This window comes from Pseudochaenichthys georgianus, chromosome 18, assembly GCF_902827115.2.
Source record: "Pseudochaenichthys georgianus chromosome 18, fPseGeo1.2, whole genome shotgun sequence".
Lineage (NCBI taxonomy): Eukaryota > Metazoa > Chordata > Actinopteri > Perciformes > Channichthyidae > Pseudochaenichthys > Pseudochaenichthys georgianus.
Window position 1 is genome coordinate 2,028,563 of NC_047520.1, and position 25,268 is coordinate 2,053,830.

The following is a 25,268-nucleotide window of genomic DNA, read 5'->3' on the forward strand; positions in this document are numbered from 1 at the left end:
TCCTTGATTGATTTACGGATGTGTCATTAACGTGTAATCATGATAGTTCTGACAACTGTAGGGTCATTGCAAAGTATACAGTTGTGTATAAACAACTTTATTCACAGGTTTTTATTGATCAATTAAGTTATTTTTTAAATTAAAAATCTTAATCTGCAAATTAAATCCAGGTGAGATAAACCTGCAATCATTCCCTCTGTAATTGGAGTACTAGCATTAATAGAAGGTAAGTGCCTGATTATTAGAAAACATAGCTTCAGGTACTTTTCCTTTCTCCTTATCTCCTGATAACTAGAGGAAAGGTACAATCGGTGCTTTTCCTCTTGTCGGCCTACATTCCTCACGATGTTGTTTCTCACCACAGCTGACGATGATATCTTTACTATCATTCACACTGAAGAAACACCACCAGAACTTAACCCCTTAATCTCTGTAATATCATCACGATACCATATTATTATTATTATTATTATTATAGGTACCTGAATAACACAAGGGAAGGTACTTGAAGTTCTGTGATATAGTAAATGGCAGCTGTATGGTTTTATCTGCTGCAATACATGTTGTTTTATAGCCTGTTATGGCTTGACTTCACTGCCAAGTTGATCGGGAAGTGATTGAGCAACTGTCTTCGTTCTTTCTTTATACATCCAGCATTTAAGAAGCCACATAACTGGTTAGTTTGAGTCTTGTTTCCATCTAGTAGTCTAATTGTGTGACCTTTAGACTACATGTTTTCATCCGTTACCAGTTGTCATGCTAAGCTATGCTAACCAACGGCTGACAGTATCTTGAACGTTTCTTTTAATACTTTTTGGTGGGGAATCAGAAAGTTGGTGAAGATAAGATGACTTTTTATAACCAGAAAAAGATAGTTTTTGGATAAAAATAGATATGGGGTTATGTGGCAAGAGAAAACAGTGTTTTATGGAAATCCAGGAGTAGGTGGTGATATTGTATTTAAGCTGGAGAAACGTGATGATCTATTGTCTTGATATTCCCAGTATTGAATTGACATATTTAGAGTACAATTTTCACGCTCTTTAAGCTCTGTTTTGGTGTCCATCACTAACCAAAATTCACTGCTTATGTGTACCGCTTCAAAGCCATTTTCAGTGCTTCTGAAACTCTGTCGTGCCGAACAAAATGTGCAACTTTCTGAGTCTACTAGGGCCGCCTGAATGCACCATTAGTATCTACAGCTCCTTCTAAAGGTAGACAGAGTTAATCACAAGAGACATTTGAAGGCTATAAACCACTGAAACAGCCGTCAGCGACAGACACACTAAGACATGTTACTAGGTCACTGTGCCAGGCCAGACTCCTTCAATAGCATAACACCTATTGTAAATACTCACATGCAATTAATCATCCTTTGCAAGCGTCTGGAAGTCAACTCACACAGCGACACATAAATCAAATCCTTAAACATGTCAACATCTAACGTTGAAACGTGAGAATGCATTCAAAGGTACAATAACTAGCAAATAAACAGAAGGGTTATTAAGGTAAACACATGTTTTTACTCTATCGAATATGCATAGGCCTACACATTTTATGAATACATAAAAGTCACTTAAAATCATTTTCCTTCAGTTGTGAGCAAACCTAGTTTTAAAACATTCACGTCTTAAAAGTGAAGCCAATGCGGAAAAACATTAAACCTGCATTATTTCAAATGGCCAGCAGGGGGCTCGACTCCATTGAAGTCTATGAGAAAATGACCCTGCTTCTTTTTTGATTTATTACCTCTTCGAACATTTTTATTGTGAGTTTATGGTGTTAATCTTTAGCTTTAAGTCTAACGACTAACACCAAATAGACGACCAGGGCTACCTATTGATTGACAGCAAGCTACTATGTCGTCCAGCTTGGGTGTTTTTCGTGTTTTCAATTCATGAAAGTTAATAGAAAATGTTGGTATCCGTATGAGTCTTGTTCAGCGTTCGGTTCTACTGTACTGAGTCACTTCTGGTCCAAAAAAAATCAAGGTCGCAACGACCAAATTACAATAATTGAGGCTTCAAAATGGTACTGATGTCATGGTGGCTACATCCACCTATTATAAACAGTCTATGAAGCCAATATGGCTCAAAATGAAATGAAATCTTCTTATATATGGATGCCAAATGTCTTTACATTCCTTCCATTAGGGCCTTTCCTTCCCCTGCATAGTGTTACTGTTGTTGTTGTTGTTGTTGTTGTTGTTGTTGTTGCTGCTGCTGACGCTGCTGGCTCTCTTCATCTGGTACATTACCTTCGCTGCTTCATCAGAGAGAGTCTGGAGGGGAATGAGAGGAGAAATCAGTGAGTAAAAGATCCCGGTTCCTGTCTTTTTTAAAACTTTTGTATGGAACAAAATGTGACATGTTAAACACATGATCTTTAAAAGGAGACGAGGCAGATTTAGTCACTTTTAGACGGAGCCAGGCTAAGTGTTTCCACCTGTTACCAGTCTTTATGCTAAGCTATGCTAACCCAGTGCTCTGAACCAGCCCTTTAATCACTTTTTGGTACAGTTGGTAAAGATGACATTACAACAAGTGTTATTACCAGAAGAAAACGTCTCAATCTGGTTATTTACAGAGTTGGGTGTTACACCCAACTCTATACTGTAATAATATTACTTTGTCGGTAACGGAGTAGTGTAACGCGCTACTTTTATAATCCAGTAATCACACTACAGTTACTAACATTGCCCCGACACGCGTTACTTCGTTACTTTCTAAAATCAGTCATAATCAAACCTCAACAAACACCTGCAAAGAACACATGCTAGGTGAAGCTAACGCACATAGCTGTTGTTTGTTTATATCACACACACACACACACACACACACACACACACACACACACACACACACACACACACACACACACACACACACACACACACACACACCACACACACACACACACACACACACACACACACACACACACACACACACACACACACACACACACACACACGTAGTTCTTCTTCTCTGTTTTCCGGTTGTTGCTTGTTTTGAATGACGAATACACACTACCGCTGCCTGCTGGTAAGGAGAGTTATTGCCACTCACGCATGCGCAGTTCGTACGTGCTCGGCTGAAGTCTGGTTCCAGTGCAACACATGGCCAACGCGCAGGAGAACACGCTGACGCAACAGCGTGAGCAGAGATAGACTGCGCAAAATATACAGATAGCAGGAGACAGAGGACAGCCACGGTCAGATAGCAGGAGACAGAGGACAGCCACGGTCAGATAGCAGGAGACAGAGGACAGCCACGGTCAGATAGCAGGAGACAGAGGACAGCCACGGTCAGATAGCAGGAGACAGAGGACAGCCACGGTCAGATAGCAGGAGACAGAGGACAGCCACGGTCAGATAGCAGGAGACAGAGGACAGCCACGGTCAGATAGCAGGAGACAGAGGACAGCCACGGTCAGATAGCAGGAGACAGAGGACAGCCACGGTCAGATAGCAGGAGACAGAGGACAGCCACGGTCAGATAGCAGGAGACAGAGGACAGCCATGGTCAGATAGCAGGAGACAGAGGACAGCCACGGTCAGATAGCAGGAGACAGAGGACAGCCACGGTCAGATAGCAGGAGACAGAGGACAGCCACGGTCAGATAGCAGGAGACAGAGGACAGCCACGGTCAGATAGCAGGAGACAGAGGACAGCCACGGTCAGATAGCAGGAGACAGAGGACAGCCACGGTCAGATAGCAGGAGACAGAGGACAGCCACGGTCAGATAGCAGGAGACAGAGGACAGCCACGGTCAGATAGGAAAACATTCAGGAGCTATCTGGATCAGTCTTATGCGACAATGGAAACTGAACTAAAGAGAACATTTGAAACTTTAGCAGTCTGCGTGATCTGCCTGCAGGGAGGGGCGGGCCGGCCCTGCGAGTAAAGTAACGAGTAAAGTAACGAGTAAAGTAACGAATTACTTTATGTAGATAGTAACGAAGTAGTGTAATATATTACTTTTTTTTAAAGTAATATGTAATATATTATTTTTTTTTAGTAACGACCCCATCTCTGGTTATTTATACAACACCTTTGTACCTCTCTAAAGCGAGGTCATATTGTATTCAGAGCTGGAGCACACACACATATTTTTACCATGACCCAATGCAAAAAATACTTCCTATATTTAATTGACAATTGTAGATATTGTGCTCGTTAACAGACAAACAGGATTAAAGAAAATACTGAAGTGTAAATAAATAATACATTTATAAACTGGTTTCATAATTCAGGTGAGTGATTACCTGTGATTCAGGGGTGATGTCATCACAGATTGTTGTCATGGTGTCCATCCAGTTGCCATAGATACTCTCTTCTTTTTGGATAGGCCTCTGCTTGCTAACACACACACACACACACACACACACACACACACACACACACACACACACACACACACACACACACACACACACACACACACACACACACACACACACACACACACACACACACACACACACACACACACACACACACACACACACACACACACACACACACACACACACACACACACACACACACACACACACACACACACACACACACACACACACACACACAGCTCTATAAACAAGTTTTTAAGGTGTGTCGGAGTGTGTGTGTGTATTCAGAGTGTGTCACTGAGGCGAAAGGTTAAGAAAACTTACAAAATATCAAACTGTCTGCAACACACCGGGTAGAAAGAGTAAAATATTGCTGATTTGTTAGAGGAATGATAAAACAGTAAAGGAATATTAACTTTTAAATTGTTGCGGGGACACGACTTTTGTCCCTAGATGGTAGTACAACTTGAAAATCCTCCCCACATTTTAATCCGCCCTTCAACTGGATCTCAGGTGTGTTCAGGTGTGTTCAGTCGTACCTGATGAGTCTGAGCAGGTGTTGCTGATCCTTCAGTTGTCTCTGAGCGTCCTGGACACGTCCCTCCATGGTTAATCTGGCGCAGAGCTGAGCGGAGTGAACGCCGAGCACCGCCATGTTGAGACTCCCGGCCCAAATCCCCCTTCAGGAGAAGGACATGTGTGTTGTGAGTATTTCTTTGGTGTATCAATGTTGTATCAATGTTGTATCAATGCTTTTGGGCAATACATCTTTCCACCCCGTCAGTGTTTACCTGGAGGAAGCAACAGGTCTCCGTTCAGTGATCACCCGAGTCACTTTCTCCTGGTCTCTGGTCTTAAAACTCAGCTGGAGTTGGAAAGGAAGTGTGTCCTTCTGAAGGAAAACGGTCACACACACACACACACACACACACACACACACACACACACACACACACACACACACACACACACACACACACACACACACACACACACACACACACACACACACACACACACACACACACACACACACACACACACACACACACACACACACACACACACACACACACACACACACCTTAGGAATATACAAGGCAAGGCATCTGTGTCCACCTGGAAGCAATGAATTATCTTTATCTGACTCTCGGGCACTTGTGACCGACAGTTGACCGGTCATTAAGTTGGTAAGTTCAGCCACAGTTGACCGTTCCCCTTCCTTAAGACAGATAACAGACTTCGGCTTGGTCATAAAACGTCAACAGGCTGAAAGGTCAAATATCTTAGTAAAGCTACAATTATTCCCTTACAATAGTGGATGTTAATACTGATGTTGTGTCTTACCTTCCATGACCTCTGGCTTCACAGCGAACTGGAAGGTGACCTCCAGCCCTTTGGTCACGTTTCCAATCCCTCTCACCAGTGTGTGATTCTGTTCATCCTCAAAGGGAAAATACCTGCAGAGCAAGAAATAGAGTATTATTAAAAATCACCAAAACATACTTCATTTCCCAGGTGAACATTCAAATGAGTCGGAGAGAAATGAAAGTGTGGAATCCCGATTTGAGATCAATAGAGTGAATATAATATGGATTAAAGAAACTGTTTATTTGGCGTTTATGTGCTCATCATTTGTAGAAACTAACTTCCTGTCAGTATATTTCTTGGTGTCACTCACACTCCATCAGGAGCAATAAGGGTCGCCGTGACTCCCGTTGCTAGGATGTTGTCCACGGAAGCCGACTGTATCTCTGTTGCCACGGTGCCGATGCTCACGATGTTCACCTGTGCAGCAGAGGAGAGCAGGTGTTTATAAGTTAATGAACCACTGCATGTTAAGTTTACATTATATAATATTATTTTATTATATATTTGATTGCTTATTTTTACTCGTGTTTTCATATGAATATTTGTTCTATTTTATTTTATCTCGATTGCCTATTTTACTTCAATTCTTTGTGTTTATATCAAAAACTAATATGAGAAGGAAATGTAACAGAAGATAAAACACAAAACGTAAATAAAATAAAATAAAAAAGAATAGGGATGTGCAATAAAAAGAATCAAAAAATATAATAACATACAACAAAATGTAAGAATGTCGAATAAATCATAAGATAATCGGAATGTGACATTGAAATGAATGTAAAACATTGATCGCTGTGATTGATTAGTAATCTCGTAGACAACCTAATTTAAAGTAAACTTGTACGTCTACTTCAGCATTATCTCATCTTCTCATCTTCTCTCCGCGATTCACATTTCAAAAATGTCCCTCAGTGTCTGCACGTGTCTCACCCTTCCTCCAGTTGCGTCTGCAAACCTCCCAACATCTGCCAAACGACAATCAGTCCCTTCGAACGTCATCACGGATATTATGACTCTGCAGGAAGACAAGAAAGACGCTTTGATTTATTAGAATGTAATGTTTTCATATATAGCATGCAGGTGCAAAACAAGCATCCTCACCCGCTCTCCACCGCCTGCTGAGCCAGCTGTTTGTAGAAATAAGGGGTGAGGGAGGAGGGGGAGAGAGAGGGGAGAGAGGGAGGTTTCTCTATCTCTCCCAGCCCAATGTTGGCTCTGCCGTCAGTACACAGAACCACCTGCACAGATCAGGAACTACATTACCCACAAGCCATTTCTGTCTCAGTTACTGATAGTGACACACACGGTTAGAATCGCACATATTTACATTTCTCACTTTCCACTTGTTATAAATACCACATTTTACCAGCAGCAGCAATAACATGAAGGTGTTTTAGTCTCTTGAGTATAATTCCATTTATTAATAGAGCACATTTTATACAACAGATGTGGCGCTTTAAAACAAAGACAAGACATTATAAAAAAGGCAGAAGGACAATAAAATGAACGCAGATAATCAAATATATAATTAAGAGTGAAAAAAACAGAAACCATTACGAATAATAAAAGTGAGAATTGTTTTTTTAAATGATAAGAATGACATTAATGATATGCTAAATAAAACAAACCTATTCTAATTGAATGCATATGTGTTCCCCATGTTAATAGGAAAGGCACTTATTTGTCAATGTTTCTTAATATTTACAGAATTTGTCAGTATCTTTCTGCAAGAAGTTAAATCAACTACAAGTAACATGTTGGTAATTGATTGCTCGTCATTATGGCCCCTCCTCCTTTTCATTTAAGCTCCTATATTAAAACTTTGACCGTCAAAGTTATGGTTTATTCCTCACCTTTGACCCTGGATATCTTGATGCCATGGCAACCGAGGCTAACGCTGCAGGACCGAGACTCGTAGCTCCATGTTCCCTGAGGCTGGAAACAGAGATATTAATAAACGTGAAGGTATTTTTAAAGTATGAAGATAATTTAACGTCTTGTTCACTTACTCTTTGACCCTCTGCATCAGCTGCTGGTACGTCTCAGCGATACAGTGCGGGATGCTGTAAGCCACGCCCTGTTTCCAAATATGGTCGTAGTCCACCAGCGCCCAGTCCCTGAGAGTCAGAGGAGTGCTGGTGCCATCTCCATATATCACCACCTGCGAGGAGAAGGTGTTTTTGAATGGAAGTATTTATAGTTGACCTTCAAAAGATACAACAAACACGGTATTCCTGAAAGGGCAACAGTCGTCCATTGCTCTTGTTCTGGCATGAAGTGTTTCATTTGAGTGAAACCTCACATTATTCTCCTACCTCATCGTTGAATGTGACCAGAGCCACTCTCCTGCGGGGAGACTCCTGCAGGAGGGAGGACAGCGCCCCCTGTAGGGCATCCTGCATACCCTGTGGGGAAATAACCAAGAGCAATGTTTCTTTAGACATATTATTATCATATTTCGGGTTCATATCAGTATGTAGTGTCTCTACTTTAAAGAGTCCTCTCCTGCTGATGTTCAGGTGTATATCAGTGTGTAGTGTCTCTACTTTAAAGAGTCCTCTCCTGCTGATGTTCAGGTGTATATCAGTATGTATTGTCTCTACTTTAAAGAGTCCTCTCCTGCTGATGTTCAGGTGTATATCAGTATGTAGTGTCTCTACTTTAAAGAGTCCTCTCCTGCTGATGTTCAGGTGTATATCAGTATGTAGTGTCTCTACTTTAAAGAGTCCTCTCCTGCTGATGTTCAGGTGTATATCAGCATGTAGTGTCTCTACTTTAAAGAGTCCTCTCCTGCTGATGTTCAGGTGTATATCAATATGTAGTGTCTCTACTTTAAAGAGTCCTCTCCTGCTGATGTTCAGGTCTATATGAGTATGTAGTGTCTCTACTTTAAAGAGTCCTCTCCTGCTGATGTTCAGGTGTATATCAGTATGTAGTGTCTCTACTTTAAAGAGTCCTCTCCTGCTGATGTTCAGGTCTATATCAGTATGTAGTGTCTCTACTTTAAAGAGTCCTCTTCTGCTGATGTTCAGGTGTATATCAGCATGTAGTGTCTCTACTTTAAAGAGTCCTCTCCTGCTGATGTTCAGGTGTATATCAGTATGTAGTGTCTCTACTTTAAAGAGTCCTCTCCTGCTGATGTTCAGGTGTATATCAGTATGTAGTGTCTCTACTTTAAAGAGTCCTCTCCTGCTGATGTTCAGGTGTATATCAGCATGTAGTGTATCTACTTTAAAGAGTCCTCTCCTGCTGATGTTCAGGTGTATATCAGTATGTAGTGTCTCTACTGTCTCCATGCTTTAATGTTCAAAAAACTCTTTATTTTTCTCATACTGCAGCACCTCTTTTCACCCTCTGTCTGAAACCAGAGCCCAGTCTGCTCTGATTGGTTGGATGGCCGGCTCTGTTGTGATTGGTCAACTGCTTAGAGATTTCCCGCCCCTTAGCCTACCACGTACAATGTGTTGGAGCGCTAGCCAATAGGAGCACGAGTGTTACAAACTGATGTGTCTCACCTCCAGTCTGGATATGTATGTCGGAGAGCCACGGCTGGAGGGGACCGAAAGGAGAGCAAACACAGGAGAAGGAGGGGGACGACGGACGGACACACACACACACACACACACACACACACACACACACACACACACACACACACACACACACACACACACCACACACACACACACACACACACACACACACACACACACACACACACACACACACACACACACACACACACACACACACACACACACACACACACACAACACACACACACACACACACACAACACACACACACACACACACACACACACACACACACACACACACACACACACACCACACACACACACACACACACACACACACACACACACACACACACACACACACACCTCAGCAGTAACGCTCATGCTGCCGGAGACGTCCACACAGAACACCACCAGTGACTCCTCCAGGTTCTGGTAGTCGTCCTCGCTGTGGTTCTGCAGGTAGATGTCGTCCACACACACTCTGTGACTCACACACACTCTGTCACCCACACGCACTCTGTCGCGCACTGCACTCTCACTTCCGCAGAACTCACACACCCACACCTGAACCGGAGCAAGAGAGGAGGAGGAGGTGTTTATCAGTTCAGTCATTTCTTTCCACTTATTTGTTTCAACCACTTTATTATCAAGAAGATCTAAAGTCCCGGCTCTTCCTGCAGAGCGACAGACAACATACACAAGATATTAAAGAAAGAAAAGACCTAAAATAGTGCAAATACTGTCAATCTGTTGTTGCATTGAGACATGCATCTTAACTAAAGACAGAGACACACAACAGACGTTTTCCACTCACATGTTTCTGCAGAGAACTCAGGCAGGAAAAGGCAGCACTACATTTCCCACAATGCACTGGGCTCTGAAACCTCTCCAGGCCTGAAGCTGGGGAGAACAAGTAAAAAAAGAATAGAAGGGATTTCAGTTGTATTATTTTGTTTTTGTGTTTTTGTAGTTGTTCTTGTAAGTCATTTAAATATGTTTAATGTGATAATTAAATTAAATTATTTATTTTATTTTCATTTTATTGTGTTGATTTATTTTGGATGTAAGGCACCATACAATAAAAAACATGAGTCTGAATTTCAAACGGTGATTGTATTCATTGATCTTAATGTATATCTCGAGAGAAAAACATGTGATGTTTTTTTGTTTTACTGTTTTATTAAAGTCGATAAATACAAAGTTTAAGAAAAAGCGTTTTAACAGGTGTATGTGTGTGAGTTGAGTGTGAGTGTGTGTGTGTGGTGTGTGTGTGTGTGTGTGTGTGTGTTTCTGAGTTCATCTGTGCTGCATGTTTGTGTATGTGTGTGAGTTGAGTGTGTGTGTGTGTATGTGTGTGTATGTGTATGTGTGTGTGTGTGTGTGTGTGTGTGTGTGTGTGTGGTGTGTGTGAGTTGAGTGTGATTGTGTGTATGTGTGTGTATGTGTGTGTGTGTGTGTGTGTGAGTTGAGTGTGAGTGTGTGTGTGTGTGTGTGTGTGTGTGTGTGTGTGTGTGTGTGAGTTGAGTGTGAGTGTGAGTGTGTGTATGTGTGTGTGTGTGTGTGTGTGCGTGTGTGTGTGTTTCTGAGTTCAGCCGTATGTGTGTGTGTGTGTGTGTGTGTGCGTGTGTGTGTGTGTGTGTGTGTGAATCAGAATCAGAAATGGGTTTATTACCAGGTAGGTTGACACGTACGAGGAATTTAACTTGGTGTTGTGGTGTGTGTGTGTAGACTAGCATTACTATACTTGTGGGGACCTACATCTGTTTACATAGTCAAGTGTGGGGACTCGCCTCCCTTATGGGGACAAAATGGAGGTCCCCATAAGGGGATCATTAATTTTAGGGTGAAGACTTGGTTAGGGTTAGGCATATGTTGGTTATGGTTAAGGTTAGGATAAGTCTCATGAAATGCATGTAAGTCAATGTAATGTCCCCTGAAGTGATGTATACATGGTATGTGTGTGTGTGTGTGTGTGTGTGTGTGTGTGTGTGTGTGTGTGTGAGACCTCGGCTGACGTCCACCAGTGTCCCCACACTAAGCGACACCACGTTGACGTTGGCTCTCAGCCGGCTCTCAGCTGGTGAAACACGACACAGGAATGAAGAAGACAAAGAAAGCAAACAGAGAGCAGCCATTAAACACATATCAAACACACACCTCACCTCTGGGTGGGAGGGGAGGGGGGAGGGAGAGAGGAGCGAAGGGAGGACGAGAGGAAGAGGGAGGAAGAGGAGGAGGAAGCGAGGAAGGTCTGGGTTTTCTGGGGAGACGACGAGGAGGCAGCGGCGGAGGAACTGGAGGGGAAAACAAGACAGAACATTAAAGAAATCTGTGAGAAAAATACTAAATAAAAGCCTGAATATTGTTTTCAGCATTTCTCTCCTAACTTCTCTGCAATGTTTCTGAAATAATAGAATATGTTATACTTTTTTACATTAATTGCTACGCTACTGTTAACTATGGCTTAACACCCTCTTCTCAGTGTGGACTTCCCCTTTTATCACTCACACACACACACACACACACACACACACACACACACACACACACACACACACACACACACACACACACACACACACACACACACACACACACACACACACACACACACACACACACACACACACACACACACACACACACACACACACACACACACACACACACACACACACACACACACACACACACACACACACACACACACACACACACACACACACACACACACGTTCCTGTTATTTCTCTGCAATTCTCTCGAGAATGTGATTTACAGCAGTTTCGATACGTTGACCTTTATGAGTCTTGTTTGCTCGTGTGTGAAATGTAGATTGTTACCTTCCTGTTGCTTTTCAGTGCCGTTGTCGTCATGCCGGCGCTTAAGAAGAGCAGTACCTGTGGGAAATTGGTTTAAACTGAATTAAAACAGAAAAAATGCACAATATTGCAAGCATTTAGATGTTATAAGGAGGTAAGGAAAGATTACTTTATGCATCACACGAGTGACACAGTGCTTCACAATAAGCACAACTGAAACATAATCAACAAGGAGACGTTTTAAAAGTGTCCTCAGATCAACTAAGGACACTTCCAAGGTTTTACGGCAAATAAAGCAACATTTTAGCTTCAAAATGTCTTCAAAGTGGAAATGCACTCACCTGCTCCGTCAGGCCTCCAGCGACACACAACGTGACTGCAGGCGAACTCCATCTGAGGCGCAGAGAAAGCATCATCTTTACAACGTTCCTATGGCTTTGACATGCACTAAGACTCAACTAACCCAGACGTGTGAACGCCTAAAGACATGAGGGCGATGTAACGATGGACAACAGGCGCTAGATGTGTCGGATGCAGACATGACGGATCAGCAATAAGTCAACAGCAGCAGGTGTGTGAGTGAAAACATGAAAACATTTCCTGTTCACCAACAGTGAGGGGAGACAGAGCAACACAGCCTGCTTAGGGTCATGTGACTATAGATAGGCTACAGCATTGTTTAATAGTATCATAAAGTACTTGGTATTAAGAACATCGAGCAGCAGCATTAAGCGAGGTCACCATGGAGGAAGTGGAAGCTGCTCACATGTTCTTTATTCGGGGAACTTTGAGTATTTAGCTGAACATCTTTTCAACCGTCTTTTCAATTGCTTGCATAACAAAGCACTTAATGCTCATGTGACATTCAGCTGTTGGTCATTTCATAAACATCCGGTACTTGAAGTCAAAGATTTCAACGTTAAAAGGTGAAGTTTAACACTTTTTAAACATTTTTTTATATTTTTGGTAAATGTCACGCGTGTTGTTCAGATATGTAAATTATAACGAGAATATTGGTGAATTTTAACACTTTTTTTTACAATTGCAAATGAATGGTACGTAAGGAAATGATAGGTCCTGGACAAAGAGATTCTGCCTGTTGGCAAACACACACACACACACACACACACACACACACACACACACACACACACACACACACACACACACACACACACACACACACACACACACACACACACACACACACACACACACACACACACACACACACACACACACACACACACACACACACACACACACACACACACACACACACACACACACGTCATACATTTGACAGTCGTACAAAAGTAAAAGCACAAATGACTCTCCTTACACCCTGAATGAAAACAAAACAATCACATTAGATCATAAAGAGTATTACCTTTGCCGCCGGTGTCTGTGTGCATATGTGTGTGTGTGTGTGTGTGTGTGTGTGTGTGTGTGTGTGTGTGTCTGTGTGCTGTGGTGTCGCGGAAAATGAAAGCAAGCGTTTGTAACTCGTCAGGTTTATATAAATGTGTGTGGGTGTGTTCAAAGTCCAATAAACGCTGTGCATATATGTGTGTGTGTGTGTGTGTGTGTGTGTGTGTGTGTGTGTGTGTGTGTGGCAGGAAGTTGGCAGGGCAAATGAAAGGAAGTAAGAAGAGTTGAAAGAAAGAAGAACAATATATGCAGATGTCTTTTAATCATAAAACACACTTAGTTGTTTATTTACCGTTTATTATTTTATTTTATTCATTATAATTAACACTGTTGTTTTAAGAAAGTGAATTTTAATGCTTGTACAGCATTTGCTACACAGAGAATACAAAACATGATAATAAATGTCATAATATTTGACTTTGTTACTAGACTACGAGAGGACAAACTACTCTATGAGTCATGTCATCAATGCAGATGATGATGTGTTGAACGCTGAACTAAAGTCTATGGACAGCATCCTAATAAGAGTTTTCAGTGTCCAAGTGGGTGAAGCCTGGGTGGAGAGCAGAGGAGATGGCATCCTCAGTGGACCGCTTCGCTCGATATGCAAACTGAAACGGGTCCGGTGAGGGGGGGGACCTCTCACAGCACTTCATGATGGTGGAAGTCAGCGCTACGGGGCGGAAGCCATTGAAGCAGGAACGTGATGACTTCTTCAGGACAGGTTTGATGGTGGTTACCTTGAAGCACGAGGGAACCACAGCCTGACCCAGGCAGGCACGGGCAGCCAGTGAAGGCGGAGCAGTGGTGTGTCCATGGGAATAACTTAGGGAGGTTAAAAACCAGTCGAGCTGCAGCAGTTTGAATGAGTTGTAAAGGTTGGATGGTGCTTGCAGGTAGACCAACCAAGAGGGAGTCCCAGAGTTTTAGTAATCAAGATGTGAGAGGACAAGGGCCTGGACCAGAACCTGTGTTGCATTCTGGGTCAGTAGGAGACGTATCCTTATGTTGAGTAGGAGCGGAGGAGCAGCCATGTTAGCAATGAAGGAAAGTTGGTCATTGAATATCACATCCAGATTCCTGCCAGTGTGAGTTTGGGAAACAACAGAGGTGCCGGCGTTGATGGAGAGATCATGGATGGGAGAGTCTTTACCTGGAAGGAAGAGCAGCTCTGTCTTGTCTGGGTTGAGCTTCGGGTGGTGTGCAAGCATCCACTGAGAGATGTTAGCCGGACAAGCAGAGATACATAAGACCCCCTGTGTTTCAGACTGTGGAGGGAAGCAGTTTAGTGTCATCTGTAAAGTGTTAGCAGGAGAAGCCATGAGAGCAAATCTTGGAGCCGAGTGAATTAAAGTACAGATCCTCTCCAAGTTACCCTGCAGGTCTTTGAGGCAGGAGGTATGCAGCGAGGGTGCAGAGCCAGAAACTCACAGTTCTTGGAGGGTGTGAAGGAGAACTGGTGGTTTAATGTCAACGCTGAAAAAGGTTCAGAAGGATGAGGATGGAGGAGAGGGAGGCTGCTCTCGCAGTACACGGTTTGTCCACCAGAGAGCAGCAAAGAACACATTTTGAACTAGAGAAAAATTCATATTCTGCTAAACTGTTTGAAAAAAGCGGACTATTATGTATGTTTCTGCCACGTGTTATATAGCTAATATTAATTACACTTTTACATTTCAATATAGTCTAAAACTACGGAGCCCCTAAAGGGACATGGAAAAAAAATAAAAGAGAGAGAAAAAAAAAATTGGGATAACGGGTTAGTATCTCGTGCGGACAAGAAACTAACCCGTTATCCCGACTAGTGCGCCAAGGAGAAAGTGGAGCACACAGGAGACAACCATTTCATTGCAGACTGTTATGTTTATGTGGGGAAATTACAGAGCATACATTATTTGAGCTATATTTCGAACTCAGACTTAATTTTAACCACATTTCGGCCAGGGGTGGAGAGCTATTTGTTTAAGCACCGGATTGGCAAAACAAGAGAGTCTGTAAACCAGTCTGCTTTGATCTATGAATTAATGTCCGTGACTCTCAGAGAACCTGCTGCCCGCAGCTGTTATATAGGGAAACAAACACTCAGAACACACACACACAGGAGCTGAGCTAAGCAGAGCACACACACACACACACATCATGCACCTTGGTGACCGGACATCTCCTTCATAAAACTAATAAAAGGGGGAGTAATCAGGCAGTTTGATGTGTGTAGTATGCACTGTCATTTCCCCACGTAAACATAACAGTCTCCTGTGTGCTCCACTTCCTCCTTGGCGCACCGGTAACTTTCTCTAAAAAAAAGTTTCTTGTGTGCACGAGATACTAACCCGTTATCCCGACTTTTTCTTCTCTCTCTCTCTCTTTTTTTTTCTTCCATGTCCCTTCGGGGCTCCGTATAAAACTGAACCCAAAGTTTCCAAAATATTTAATGGGGTTAAATTGAGACTCATGTTTTAATATCACGTGACATTTATTTTCAACACATTTCTATTTTGAAAGTCATAATGAAATTGTTTGTAAGATGTGTATTCATGCATTGCTGTGACTTTCATAGGCATACCTCACTGACAGCAGGCTCGTATTTTCAACAGCCTATCTGGTTAAAGAGCGCCCTCTAGTGTTAAAAGATAAGTAGATGAACAAAAACATCTCCATCAACTTCCAAGTTTATACAATTATAAACCCATACATTGTATATGTGATTTACTGTCAAATAAGCACCTCTTATGTAAAAGTAAAACATCACTATTTAAAGCCAGTGAATGAAAGAAGATGTGTGTGTGTGTGTGTGTGTGTGTGTGTGTGTGTGTGTGTGTGTGTGTGTGTGTGTGTGTGTGTGTGTGTGTGTGTGTGTGTGTGGACTAGCATTACTATACTTGTGGGGACCTACATCTGTTTACATAGTCATGTGTGGGGACTGGCCTCCCTTATGGGGACAAAATGGAGGTCCCCATAAGGGGAATAATTACTTTTAGGGTGAAGACTTGGTTAGGGTTAGGCATGTGTTGGTTATGGTTAAGGTTAGGATAAGTCTCCAGGAAATGCATGTAAGTCAATGTAATGTAACCCTGATGGTTTATGTGTGTGTGTGTGTGTGTGTGTGTGTGTGTGTGTGTGTGTGTGTGTGTGTGTGTGGTGTGTGTGTGTGTGTGTGTGTGTGTGTGTGTGTGTGTGTGTGTGTGTGTGTGTGTGTGTGTGTGTGTGTGTGTGTGTGTGTGTGTGTGTGTGTGTGTGTGTGTGTGTGTGTGTGTGTGTGTGTGTGTAAGAGTCCCATCCAGTTCTTGGTTGTTATATTCATTTAAAACAGTTGGGCTGCTTTTAAGTGTCAAGAGAACACAGGAAGGAAGTTGTGAGTTATTTTGATATTGCTCTCTTTAAGTTAAGTCAAAGGCTTTGTATCAGAAATATTCAGCAGGTGAAACATGTATTCAGGCCTCTTTATAGAATAAGGATATGAAAACAGAGATGCCAAACTGTATTACAAAGGTGGACACTGTGACTGTTGCCATGGCAGAGTTATTCAAATAGGAGAGGAATATGGGATAGGTCTGTTTAGCTGAGCTGCAAACCATAGCGTGCACTCATTTGACTTGGGATATGCTTCCTCCTAAGTCAAGAGCAGTCTTTGTTCTAGTTGTGCTGTTTGGATATGTTCATGTAAATGTGATGTTAATATCCCGGGAGCCTTCCTGTGCCACACAGCGATCATTAATTTTAGGGTGAAGACTTGGTTAGGGTTGGAGTTAGCTTTAGGCATGTGTTGGTTATGGTTAAGGTTAGGATAAGTCTCCAGGAAATGCATGTAAGTCAATGTAATGTCCCCTGAAGTGATGTATACATGGTATGTGTGTGTGTGTGTGTGTGTGTGTGTGTGTGTGTGTGTGTGTGTGTGTAGACTAGCATTACTATACTTGTGGGGACCTACTTCTGTGTACGTAGTCACGTGTGGGGACTCGCCTCCCTTATGGGGACAAATTGGAGGTCCCCATGAGGGGAATCATTAATTTTAGGGTGAAGACTTGGTTAGGATAAGTCTCCAGGAAATGCATGTAAGTCAATGTAATGTCCCCTGAAGTGATGTATACATGGTATGTGTGTGTGTGTGTGTGTGTGTGTGTGTGTGTGTGTGTGTGTGTGTGTGTGTGTGACCTAACATTACTATCCTAGTGGGGACCTACATCTATTTACACAGTCACGTGTGGGGACTGGCCTCCCTTATGGGGACAAAATGGAGGTCCCCATAGGGGGAATTATTAATTTTAGGGTAAAGACTTGGTTAGGGTTAGGGTTAGCGTTAAGCATTTGTTGGTTATGGTTAAGGTTAGGATAAGTCTCCAGGAAATGCATGTAAGTCAATGTAATGTAACCCTGAAGTGATGTAAACATGGTTTGTGTGTGTGTGTGTGGGGGTGTGTGTGTGTGTGTGTGAGAGTCCCATCCAGTTCTTGGTTTGTTGTCTCGGTGATCAATAGCCGCTTTCACACCGCAGGACTTGCGGTACTTTAGTGCCGGCACTAAAGTACCACGGCACTAAATCCGCCAGGGGGCTAGTGCCAATCGCATTCACACCGCAGTACTTTCCCTGAGGCACGATTACGCTGACGTCACTTCGTCTTCTTCTTCTCTGGGTTTACTGGCAGGCCGCAAAACCACTTCACGGCGAGTACAACAAAAAAACGAGAGAAGAAGAACTACACGGGGGGGGAGGGGGTATAAAGCCCATCCGCTGTATGAGGCGTTTGTTTACTTTCCGACCTCAGACATGATGGAGTTCATAAGGGTAATTTACAAATAAAATACCCCATTATAACAATGGACTTTATCTTTATGTATTTATTATATATTACCCCCTCAGGCTGATCTTGGAAAAGGACATCAACCCTTGTTTGGTGTTTTCCCCTTATTTATCTAAAACAAATGACATGATAAATGACTTGTGTTTATGTGTGTAAGACTTGTGTTTCTGATAAATTCAACCACCGACACCTGTCTGCTCTCACATTCTTCTATTCTGCAAATTTGGGGTGGGACACAATAAATAAAGCTTCGCCAGTTTGTTTGTTTTATTGCACAGTCAAGACATAACAATAACGTCATCATGCTGTTCCAGTGTGTCGTATGCATGTACATTGAAGTTAAATAACAGTGTGAAATGTAAAATAAAGTGTAAGCAGTTTCAAAACAATGTAACAGTGGCAATATATATAGCAGCAGACACGCCTTAGTGCAAGTTAGGTGTCAGTATTTTTACCCGGCATCCGTGTGCACTGTGCACGATTCCCAGCTCAAGTAGCGAACATCGCTCAAAACATTTGGAGTTGGGAACTGCTTTCTGTAGAAGCTGCTGCATCCCGTCCTTGGAGTAAATTGCCAGAAGCGCCGACACTTCCTCATCATTCCACCGCTCCGGTGTTGTAGTACGTGTGGTCATAACTGCTTTAAAGTACAAAAAAACTACTCGCTCAGGTGTGGATGTGGTTTTGTAGCGAGGAAAAAAATGGCTGCCTAACAAAACAAATTCAGAGTCTAACGGGGCGTGGTTTGCAATTCGCCCAGCCAATAGAAATAGAATAGAAATTGGCACTCTTTTGTCACCAGGTTCGTACCACCTCTCTAGCAGGGACTAAAAAGTACCAAAAGAGTTCCAAAAGAGTTCCCGGCACTGAGTAGTCCCGGCGGTGTGAACGCGACATTATTGGTACTAACGGAACTAAAGAACTAAAGTACCAGGGAAAGTCCTGCGGTGTGAACACGAGGCAAATGTTACATTTAGAGTCACCCATTTTCCTCAATTTCAGTTAGTAATCTGTTAGTAATTTAGTTTCTCCCCTCTTCAGGTTGTGATTTCTATATTTGAACTAGAGCCATTCAATAAACCCAGAGAGCAGATGCATATTAGAGAAGAGTGAGCTTGTTGCAGTAAATATACAATGGGTTTATATAGCGCAGATGAATTGAAACTTTTCATTGTCAGCCTTTTTGTACCACTTTCCATCTCTCTCCATGACTGCAGCCATGCCACACTCCTCCAGTTCGTCTGTGGCCCAGTTGTGATAGCAGACCAGACGATCAATGACCCAGAACCACAGATCCAGAGTGCAGGTGTAGTGCATTCCCAGCCAGACGAACTCAGTGTCGGCCATCTTGGCTTTCTCTTGGACCCATCTCTGCTGGTGACGGTCAGTGATGGAGACCAGGTCATGGTGCTTCTCTCTGCAGTAAGTCAGGGCCTCATCCCAAGTCTTATTCTCTTTGATCAGGATCACTTTGTCTGTCATTGAAATGGATATTTGTTTTAGTTAGGGTAACTATTTATTGCAGAAAAACTCAACTGTAATAATATAGAACCTTTCTTACAATAATCCTTATGTGTTTTAAATGAATAAAAGTCCCCACAAAAAAGAAGTAAATAAGACACAAATGGAATAAAAACCAATGGTGAGGAAATATAAGGCCTGAAATGACGTGACACCTTATGTAAAAGCCAGCTTAAGAATATGCGTCTTAAGGACAAAAACACGACTAAATTATATTCAAACTTTAAGTAGTAAAAATATTAAATTCACAGTCTATCGTAAGATTAAGGACAAAATCCAGATCGGTAATTCTGTGTATATTACATTTCACAACTAAAGGATATTCAACATGAATGTAAACATATATAACTGAAGACATGAAATAAGAATACTTTACTTATAGATTTTTCCAAAACTCACCGTCATAGCAGTAGAAGGGTTTTGGATCTGTGCAATCGTCGGAGTTCCATGTTCCATTTTCCATTTGGCGTAGTCGTAGCACAAGTCTTTTTGGCTTCATCTTTAAATGAGTCCGGATCCCAGTTTCTGAAAGAGAAATTCTTCCCATCCGACCAACTCCAGATCTCTCTGAACAGGCCGATCCACGAGTCAGGAGAGACATCCTGGTTCTTGAACTCATTGATGTGTGTGATTCCACTGATCAGGTCAGTGTGATGTGTTCTGCAGTAGCTCTGAGCCTGAAGCCATTTAATTGGTTTATCAATTACAACGTATTTCTGTCGCCCTGTTTCTGTGAGAATGAAAAGAAACATTTTACAAGTTTTGAAATAATTTTCTCTTATTTAAATCATGTTAAACAATGATGTTAAATATAATGAATACCATCACCATGTAGATTGAATAATAAAAAAATAGGCCTATACTTTACCATTACAATATATTCAAACAAGTAGAAGTATATCATCAAATTAATTAAATGTAACTCTACAACATGAGTTATCTTTCAACTATTGTTACACAGTATGATATGATTTATATAGCATTAATAGTGACATATACTCACCATGGTAGCAGATAAACCTAAGGCTGCGAGAACAAGGGATATCGTTCCATAATTGCACATAAGAAAACAATGCAATACAGTTATTGGTATTAGTTTCAGTACACTTATTTATTTCAGATAGATCTTATAGTTATTACTGTTAGCTTCAGCTTAAGTTATAGTGCAATGTTTGCACTAACACCATATTTATATAAAAATAAAGACAATGAACAGTTACATCTCTACTTTACATAAGGGTGTCTGCAAAATCTCACATTACAGCAACAAAATCCTGAGTACCAGAAAATATACATTTAAAAAAAACTTTTGATTTTTAGGGGGGCCACAGGGGGGTCAGAGGTCAGTGTTAGGGGGGCACTGCCCCCCCCTAGAACCGCCCCTGATGACAAGCATCTGATCATTAAATCAAACTCATGAGTACTAGAATCACCCCCACCTCTTACATCGCCCGCTTCCTCTTAACGGGGTCTGAGTTCACTTATTCCACTTTTTACTTCTCTCTCGATGTGCTGGTGAAGACTCAGATATCCACGAGGTCGCTGCTCTCTTTGAGCCTCCTTTGGACAAACATTTGAATATTGAAATTCACCGGCAATATTTTTATTATGGTTGAGACAGGATCCATTGTTGCTAAGAATATCCTTTACGTGATGTAACCGCAAACACACACTGCCCTGTTGACTTTCTAACTAATGAGTTAGAAAGTTGTCCGGCCAAAATATCAACTAATAATATGAATTATATTTATATATCCATTATAATGTCTATATTTCTAATTGTTTCAGAGGACTTTATCTGAAACGATTAGCTATTACTGACAAGTTCTACAAGATAGACAGTGATAACAAACATTTAATTAACAGTTTATATAGCAACAAGATAAAGGGTTATTAAAATATTGAATATATACATGTAACATATAGGGATTTTGGACACATTCTATGTGCACAAGTTTTACTAAATATTCTTAGACCTTCACATGGTCGGTTTCAATTTTTGTATCTATACATGAACAAAAGGCCGATAAGTATTAAAGTACTGTAAGCGCTGAAAACCCTTGTCCTGATATCAGCAGGGAGCTCGTTGCACCAATTTGGAGTGAGGATAGCAAACAGGCATGTTTCTGTAGATGGGTTCCTGCGTCCCACTCACACTGGGGAAGGAGCGAGCCGATTGGTCGATGCAGAGTGAAGCGCAGGTGCAGGAGTGTTTGGCTTAAACTTGTATTGTGTGTAGGCATGGGCACTTCTATGGGGGGCAAACAGGGGCCTGTGACGCGGAGCTTGGACCCCCTTTGGCCCGACTCCAAAATAATAAATCTATGATAATGCAATTAATGTAAAAATAAAAAGTTACTGTGCTTTTTTTCAGTAATATAATTTAATAAGTAAGTTACTGGAACAAATGTTGTAACTCAAACAAATCCCAACAAATATTAAGAAATACAATAAAAACTAAGTTTTTCATAAATAATGTACCTCAGACTTCTTTTATTCTTCTCTATCTTGGGCCAAAGTTACTGAAAATATAAAATAAAATAGTAACAAAGTAATTGACACAAACTCTGTTACTGTTTTATATCAAACACCAATAATGGTATTTTAAGTTTTTTTTTATGCGACATGACATTAGGCATGGGCGGTTTTCAGGGGGGCCAACAGGTGCCAGTGCCCCTGTGACTCAGAGCTTGGTGTGATGGAAACTTCTGAAGTAATGGAGACACATGAGTTATCTGTCAACTATTGTTACACAGTATAATATAATTGATATAGCGTTAATAGTGACATATAATCACCATTGTAGCAGATACATTTAAGTCTACCAGTTACCACACAGTTCTCAGGATCGTCAGTCACCTGCATTGTTCGGCTCAGTTGAATGTCATTCTGGCTTACATTCTGTATGATTGTGTTTTTTGTGGAAATTGTTAGCCTGTCGCTAACAATTAGGGGCCGGTGTGAGAGCCATGTTGTGTCATGTTTGGGAAAATATGATCCCGTTTCATTGAGATATGCCCATGATGGTAATGGATGTGTTGATGTTAGTCCTGTCAATTGATTAAAAAAGCTAGAAAAATTGTTAATGTAATGTTTGTCTGTTGCCCACAGGACATACAAAAATAAGAGTTCACTTGTTTTATTACAATTTTAACGTATGAATCAAAGGACAGCTAGTTTGTTAAAATAATTTGTTGCTGCTCTCTGGTGGATACACTTTTTATTTATCTGAATCACTCATACATCCAAAGTACATATTTCTGATCACATTGAAAAGTTTGGAACCGCCTGCCACTAAAGCTTTGTTTGGGCAGTAATACATTGCCTAGCCCTAGACCAGGGGTTTCAAAGTGTGGGAAGGTGAGCCTCCCCTCAGAGAACATAAGAACAGCCGCCCCCCCCTCCACCCTCCCAATTGTTATTGCTATTATCATTATTATTGTTGCTGCTATAATGCAGGGGTTATTACTAGTTCAATCAAAGTGGTTACTTTTTTTTGGCTGGGCAGTGTAGTTTTACACACCGTCTTATTTGACTTTCTCAGGACTTAAAACAGTTTTTTGGGGGCAGACCCCCACAAAGAAAAAAATATATTTACACACTATCATTTTAACAGTTTTTTATGCTCATCGAGTCATCCGTGAGCAGAGCATCAAGTTGGCATGGCTATTACAGCTGAATGCGGCTATTACCATGTTGTTCAGCAAAACACCTCACAAACTGATTAAGATCCAAAGCTTTAGTGCGTTTTGATTCAATGCTGAGTACAGCCAAACTTGACAGTCTCTTCTCTGTCATTGTAGACCGCAAATACCTCATTCCTTCCGTGTACTTGGGTCCAAATGCGCAGTCCCGTTCAGGGCCGGGGGAGGGGTTACAAGGCGGCTCGCGTCTTGTGCTGCATTCACTTGTACTCGGACATTAGGGATTTTCTCTCATAAATGTCCGATGAGCCACAACTTTTATTTCAAAACAAAGCTGACGTTTTCTGCCAGATGCTGTCTCCACTTTCACTTAAGGTAACTTCACTAAAAATGTATCCATGTTGCCGCTTGCATAAAGTTAGCTGAAGTTAACTAGCTAGATTTCACTGTTTCTCGTTATTTCTTTTCTCACGCTGCGCCTTCCCTGAAGCTCTCTGGCGCCCCCCAGGGGAGGCGCGCCTCACACTTTGAAAACCGCTGGTTTAGACCATTATGTCTATATTTTGTATTGGTCCTTTATGCTTTCAGGTCATAGGAGGTTGAGGAGTTAGCAAAAAAGGTTATTTTTTTAACACGTAGAACAAAACTCTGTACAATCATTCAATCAGACTGGCTTGGTAAAGAGGGAAAGTACAACAGTTATATAATGTATTTAAAATCACAAGTCTTTGGTTGAAGAAACTGGAAGCTAGGCATTCAAATGTGTGCAGATTTGAAAAGGAACAGGTTCTTGTGTCAATGTCAAGTGAACAATAACAATCTATGATAATTAAATTAATGTAAAATACTAAGTTACTGTGCTTTTTTTAAGTAATGTAATTTAATAAGTAAGTTACTGAAACAAATATTGTGACTAAAACAATTACCAATAGGTATCAATAAATCAAATAAAACCTAAATAATGTATTTATTATCCCAAACTTATTTTATTCTTCTGTATGTTGGGCCAAAGTAACTAAAACAATAAAATGATAATAAAGTCATTGACACAAACTCTGTTACTTAAAGGTGGGGTATGTCATTTTGGAGAAATTGGCTAGAATTTGAAAATACACAACCGGAAAAAATCTGACTCTTCCTCACAGAGCCCTTCCTCCAACACACACGAACGCACACATGACCAATGAGGGCACGAGATAAGTTTGTGCACGGATGGAAGGCTGGCAGGCAGGTAGGCCATCCAGTTACTTTAGCCGGCTCAGATGATTGGTCGTGCTTTTTACAGCGCTACAGCTTCCACAGATGACATTTTTTAATGTATTTATTGTGAAAGCATTTAATGTATTCATTGCTATCGGGATATTAAGAGCATTCCATGGAATATAACGAAAAGTGTTTCTGAATTAAATTACATACCCCACCTTTAATAATACACCAATAATGGTATTTTATGCTTTTTCATGCGCCATGACTTTCAACAAAACATTTTAAATCTCCTTCTTCCTGCATTAAATGTGCCTCTCATACAATGATTGGCCCCATCACAGCCCCGCCAGTAAAATTAGTCTAGAACCACCACTGCAGCTACTTCTATTCCGACTGCCTCAATTTATTGGTTGTTGCAGGGCCGGCCCTAGACATTTTGGTGACCTAGACGAGATTATGATTTGGTGCCCCGCCCCCTCCCCCCTCCAAGCAATACACAATAGAATATATAAAGAATAAATAAAAAATCTCTACAAAAGACCAATTTAATATAACAAAGTAATTGACACACTTTTTTAAGCTT

General features: G+C 41.4%; 2 protein-coding genes across 2 annotated transcripts; both read right to left on the bottom strand.

Moving 5' to 3' along the window:
- Positions 1-1,500: 1,500 nt before the first annotated feature.
- LOC117463959 (circularly permutated Ras protein 1) lies at positions 1,501-13,585 on the bottom strand. Its single transcript, XM_071206529.1, has 19 exons — positions 13,475-13,585; positions 12,426-12,477; positions 12,106-12,162; positions 11,427-11,558; positions 11,270-11,341; positions 10,079-10,164; positions 9,624-9,828; positions 9,239-9,279; positions 8,039-8,128; positions 7,733-7,884; positions 7,577-7,658; positions 6,825-6,961; positions 6,654-6,738; positions 6,034-6,140; positions 5,700-5,812; positions 5,144-5,255; positions 4,892-5,032; positions 4,269-4,362; positions 1,501-2,281 (listed from the first exon to the last, which is right to left on the bottom strand). The coding sequence occupies exons 2-19, from the start codon at positions 12,475-12,477 to the stop codon at positions 2,150-2,152; spliced, it is 1,890 nt and encodes a 629-aa protein (XP_071062630.1). The 5' UTR covers positions 13,475-13,585; the 3' UTR covers positions 1,501-2,149.
- Positions 13,586-19,454: 5,869 nt separating this feature from the next.
- LOC117464004 (putative C-type lectin domain family 20 member A) lies at positions 19,455-22,700 on the bottom strand. The gene is made up of 4 exons (XM_071206627.1): positions 22,661-22,700; positions 20,268-20,565; positions 19,876-19,973; positions 19,455-19,789 (listed from the first exon to the last, which is right to left on the bottom strand). Exons 1-4 carry the CDS (start codon positions 22,698-22,700, stop codon positions 19,455-19,457), a joined length of 771 nt encoding a protein of 256 aa, XP_071062728.1.
- Positions 22,701-25,268: the final 2,568 nt, after the last annotated feature.

Bases quoted from the DNA above. Each gene is read 5' to 3' on its own strand.
- LOC117464004 (XM_071206627.1), bottom strand. From the start codon at position 22,700: ATGCAGGTGACTGACGATCCTGAGAACTGTGTGGTAACTG. The intron at 20,566-22,660 runs GTAGACTTAAAT...TCATTCTCACAG, and splicing joins TGAGAACTGTGTGGTAACTG to AAACAGGGCGACAGAAATAC. The intron at 19,974-20,267 runs GCACAGATCCAA...ACGTCATTTCAG, and splicing joins AACATGGAACTCCGACGATT to GCCTTATATTTCCTCACCAT.
- LOC117463959 (XM_071206529.1), bottom strand. From the start codon at position 12,477: ATGGAGTTCGCCTGCAGTCACGTTGTGTGTCGCTGGAGGCCTGACGGA. The intron at 7,659-7,732 runs GTAAGTGAACAA...CTCTGTTTCCAG, and splicing joins CTGATGCAGAGGGTCAAAGA to CCTCAGGGAACATGGAGCTA. The intron at 4,363-4,891 runs GTACGACTGAAC...TGTGTGTGTTAG, and splicing joins CACCTGCTCAGACTCATCAG to CAAGCAGAGGCCTATCCAAA.